This window comes from Pteropus alecto, unplaced genomic scaffold, assembly GCF_000325575.1.
Source record: "Pteropus alecto unplaced genomic scaffold, ASM32557v1 scaffold134, whole genome shotgun sequence".
Classification (NCBI taxonomy): domain Eukaryota; kingdom Metazoa; phylum Chordata; class Mammalia; order Chiroptera; family Pteropodidae; genus Pteropus; species Pteropus alecto.
This window is the reverse complement of record NW_006436283.1, coordinates 12,525,432-12,529,897: the sequence shown is the minus strand read 5'-3', so window position 1 is coordinate 12,529,897 and position 4,466 is coordinate 12,525,432. Positions and strand designations below refer to the sequence as shown.

The window sequence follows — 4,466 nt, the reverse complement described above, 5'->3', positions numbered from 1 at the left end:
GAGGAGCGGCAGCGGGAGTCGGGGAGCCAGTATCTCCAAGCAGCTTAGAGTTGGCCTTATTTACCTCAGCTTGGGCGCTGGTCCTTTGTTCCGGCCCCTCCCCTCCAAAATGTGCCTATTGCTAGAGCTCCTCCCTCTCAACACCCAGTTCCTTGGGAGTTGTCATTAAGGAAAAAAAGAAAAAAAAAAAAGCCAGTGCCCAGGGATGGGCGTCTCCAGGGAGCTGGGGATTAGCACCAGGCAGCTCATTGCCAGCCATGCCCACTTCCCCACGGGCACCAGAACAAGCCAAAGCCTTCGTTGTATGTTGACGATGCACTTTTATGAATGTAGTTTCTATCGCTGTTTTTAGCCTTTTCACATCATGTAATGTGAGGCCTTGTACTTGTTAATTTATATCTCAGATCATATTTGATGGTTTTTATATGTATATCACTTCTAGACTGTTACAGGTGACGGACGCCTCAAGAGAGCAGAAAACGAAAGCAGCTGTTTTGCAGGAAAGTGTTGCACGGTGCCAGTTGGGCCTGGGCCCATTTCCATCTTTTTCCCCCAGGGGTCTCTGTCAGGCACCCCCAGCCCAGCCCTGAGATAGTGAGCATGTGCTTCTCCCTCCACCTCCGCCTTTGCCCAGAGTGGGGACTGGCCCTACATCTTGACCAAAGCTGCCTAGTGGCAGCTCGGCCTCTCCATGACCCCGTCTGATGGCTCCACATACTTCTTGGGCCCACACCCCTGTCCTGTCCCCATTCCCTGAGAGGAAAGCATGCGGTGCTGGAGCTGACAAGATGAGACGACTCTGTCCCAGGTTCAGGCTCTCACAGAGCCCCACCCCCCTGGGGTTTTACCTCACAGGGAACGTTTTTTTTAAAAAATGAATTTGCAAACAAGCGAACACACGCTGCACTCCAAAAAAAAAAAAAAAAAAAAAAACCCGTTTTTTTTTTTTTTTTTGTGCCAAAAACTGTGGACATGCTGGCTCAGCATCCTCAGGACCAAGCTGTTGCTTAATTTTAATTTATTTTTTAATTAAATAATCCAGATGAAAACTTGTGGGCTTATAGTGGCCTTGGCCCCAAGGTTCTGAAGGGCAGCCTCCTAGCAGCCCCAGGCTTGCTATGGTAAGGGCCATGCGCCATTTGCTCATCATTCTGTGGGGTATGTTGGCCTTGGCCAACCCAACAGAGATCAGGGCTGGGGACCGTCCGCATTCCACCGCCCTCCTGCCCCTTTTGCCCACCTCAGCTCTGTGTGTCTGAATTGTGGATCGTGCAGAAGAACCTGCAGCCGTAGTTATTTGACTATATCTTGACCGAGGGCTTGCAGTGCAAAGCCAGGCCAGTGTCGCGCATTACTTACAATAAAAGGGATCATTTATACAGGAGGGGTCCTGTGGCAATGCTTTTGGTTGGGGTCACATAGAGGTAGTAGGTGTTTGCTTGGAAGAGGCAAGGTAAGGTGCCTGGCCACAAGCTTGGGTCCCTCAATAAAGAACTTAAAATGACTCCGGAGGGGTCCTGGGATGGGATGATTTGGCCAGTACCACAGCTAGCTCAGAGGTGGTACCCCTTCTCCTTGTTCCCAGGAGCTCTGCTGAGGGTAATCCTATCAGGGCTGATTTACCAATGTGGCGCTGTTGGTATCACCAGTGGCTGGGTTCCCAGCACTTTTGTGACATCTAATAGAGTTGGCTAGCCCGGACAACTCCCTTTAGTCCCATCTTTTCGGGGCAGATCAGGTGCCTCCAGGAGCCATCTCTCTGGTATCCCTTCCTGTTGCTTAGCTCTGAGCAGAGACCATCCTTGTCCCTATCTGAAGCTTTGGTATAGAAGTTGGGCCTGCCCTGAGCAAGGCTCACGCCGAGGACCCACTCGCTTACCGAGTCTTGGCACTGCTTCTTCAAGGGACAAGTTGTCTCCCTCAGGACAGTGGCCCATCTACCCTACATCTGAGGGTAGATGGGCCACTGTCCTGAGGGAGACAACTGAGGCCTAGTTCCCTACTCTGTCCTATGGGTACTAAGACAGGAATTTAAGTTGTATGGGGTAGTGGCAGCAGATCTTCCATTTGTTCTCTTGCTCCAACTTAAGCAGCTCATGGGAAATTTGGGGAAATCAGGGCATTGGGTGTGGGGCAGGTCAACCCAGACTTCCTGCCTGTGTTTTGCAGGGTCTCAGGTCCTCCAGACTTGCCTTGTTTGTTGTCCCTCAGAGAAGCGGATGAGCTGTTTCTCCTAGAACTACCTAGACCATAGCTGCCCCACTCACTGGAGCTTAAAAAGGGGTGAGGTGACAGATGGGGAAAAAAATAAGACTAGGAAAACTTGACAGCACTCGCTGGATCTGCTGATTCCCTTTACTGATTTCCAGGGCAAAAGGGGCCCAGACAAGGACTCAGCAGAAGGGTTCTGCCTTGTACCCCAATATAACGAAGTTCAGTGAGGCCCGGCACCATTACCCATTGACGGCCTGGCCCTCTTTTAGCCAACATAAGGTGGAGGGACAAAGGAGTTTCAGTTATAAAACATTCTGGGTTTGATAGCATCGAGACCTGGCTGGGAAGGACATACCCTTTTCTGACGCCTATCACCATCACATCAAGGTCAGGAGTGCTCTGGGCTGACCCTGTACCCCTTCTTCACCTCTGCATGATGAGTCTGTGTCCTTCCTGCCGCAGAGCCCCCCATTAGGCCACATAATACAGAGTCAGGATCTCTTGAAACATGTTTAAAACGGGGTTGATCACAACAGTCAGAACCGGCAGAAACTGAAGAGGAGGGGAGTGTGGCCGCTGCCAGATCACCGCTAGTCTCTGTGGCTCTCAGCCTCGCAGTTTTAGCTTCTGCTTCTTGATGCCGGTGGGGCGAGATGGTCCCAAGCCCCACTGGGGCATGCCCTGCCTTGCCTTGCAGGGCTGCTCCACTTCCTCTCCCCTCCCCCACTGAGCCCTGGTGGGCATGCCGAGGCCCAGCAGGGGCACTCTGGCTCTCCATCCTCCCAAGTCTCCATGGCTCAGAATCAGGCTAAGGGCAGAGGTAGATGGGGAGACATGGGGGCCACACAGGGCCCCCGGATGGCAGTGAGGGGGCTTAGGACCCTGAGGGGGGCATGCTGACTCCTTGCTGGAGAAAAGGCACCTAGATAGGGAAGCTGGACTTGGGGGCCTCCCAGGGGGCCATGGGGTGAGGCGTGATAGGCCGGAAGAAGCAGGAAGCAGGGTGGTGAGCAACCCCCAATCCTGGTTCCCAAATCTCCACCCACTGAGGAAGAATGAAGGAATCTTGGAACAGAGCTCTGCCCCCATAACCCTCTGCCTGAGCAAGATGGCCTCATCCCTTTCCCACCCTGCCCCCCCACCGGAGCCCAGGTCTAATCTCTTTCCCACCCTTCCCACCACCCTGCTCCAGGCCTCTACAGGGGGAGTGGAGGTCAGAGAGGTCTCAGGCTGTCTTGGTGCCAGGGTCCACCTCTTTGTGGGCCCAGAGCTCCTTGTGCTGCTTCCGGCCAAAGCCCTCATCATAGTTGCCTTTGCTCTTAAACAGCTGCTGAAAATGGGGTTTGCAGTAAAATTCCCCGTGCAGTGCCGCGTAGCTGCCCAGGCTGCAGAAGCAGAACAACTGTGGTTAGGTTGGGTCAGGGCTGGAAGGTGAGGGCAAGGTGAGGGCAGGGCAGGGCAAGGGCGCACCTTAGCTTGGTGTGGCAGTGCTTGCAGCAGAAGCAAGAGTTGTGGAAAATGAGCTTGTCTGCCACCAACCGCTCCATGGGGTACACAGTCTTCTGGCAGGCGGCACAACTCTCCTTCACCTGGGCCCGAAGGCTGAAGGACTGTTGTGGGTAAAGACTCAGCCAAGGACTTGATCAGCACCCATCCCTTTTTCCCCCCATGCCCACCTTCAGGGTCCTACCTTAGAGCGCTGAACAGTGCTGCTGCCACCACCGCCTTTGGCTTCCTGAGGGAGAGGGCCAGTTGGGGCAGGGTCAGTTGAGATGCCCCAGACCTTCGCTGCAGTCACCAGCCCAGATCCCAGGGGCACTTATGGGGTGGGGTGCAAAGAGTGGTAGACAATCACACCACTCCTCACCCCTTCATTCCCAGGCCAGACGCCTGTCCTGGGCGTCCTCCCACCCGGCTGATCACCTACATGAGAGGGGGTGGCTTGGGCGGCTCCTGCAGCCTGGAACATGGCTGGTTGGAAGTGATGGAGGCCCGGGTGGAGACGCGGCACCCGCTGGGTTCTGCAAGGGGAAGTCGGTTGGTCGGCCCCGCAAGCCCTTCCCCAGTCAGCAGGGTGGGGGTGGGGGTGGGGGTGTTTACAGGCAGGGGCCTTGGGGGGCTGTGGTTGGGACTTTCCCTAAGTCATTTCCTGTTGCTCTGGGTCTTGCCACTTCCGCCCCTCACCCATCTCCCCCTCCTCCCGCCCGCCCGCCCCCAGGCTGCTCCCCAAGGGGCAGGGGTCCCTGAGTGGA

The 4,466-nt window shown here is 55.1% G+C and overlaps 1 protein-coding gene across 1 annotated transcript in view; it reads right to left on the bottom strand.

The window, feature by feature from the left end:
- Window positions 1-2,340: 2,340 nt before the first annotated feature.
- The window catches only part of LIMD2 (LIM domain containing 2), a 2,950-nt gene continuing 824 nt past the window's right edge, over window positions 2,341-4,466 (bottom strand). The window contains exons 2-5 of the mRNA XM_006912323.3: window positions 4,142-4,235; window positions 3,905-3,949; window positions 3,685-3,824; window positions 2,341-3,599 (exon numbers count right to left, since the gene is read on the bottom strand). Coding sequence (XP_006912385.1) covers window positions 3,440-3,599; window positions 3,685-3,824; window positions 3,905-3,949; window positions 4,142-4,183 — 387 coding nt within the window. The 5' untranslated portion in view covers window positions 4,184-4,235 and the 3' untranslated portion in view covers window positions 2,341-3,439. The remainder of the gene's footprint in view (window positions 3,600-3,684; window positions 3,825-3,904; window positions 3,950-4,141; window positions 4,236-4,466) is intronic.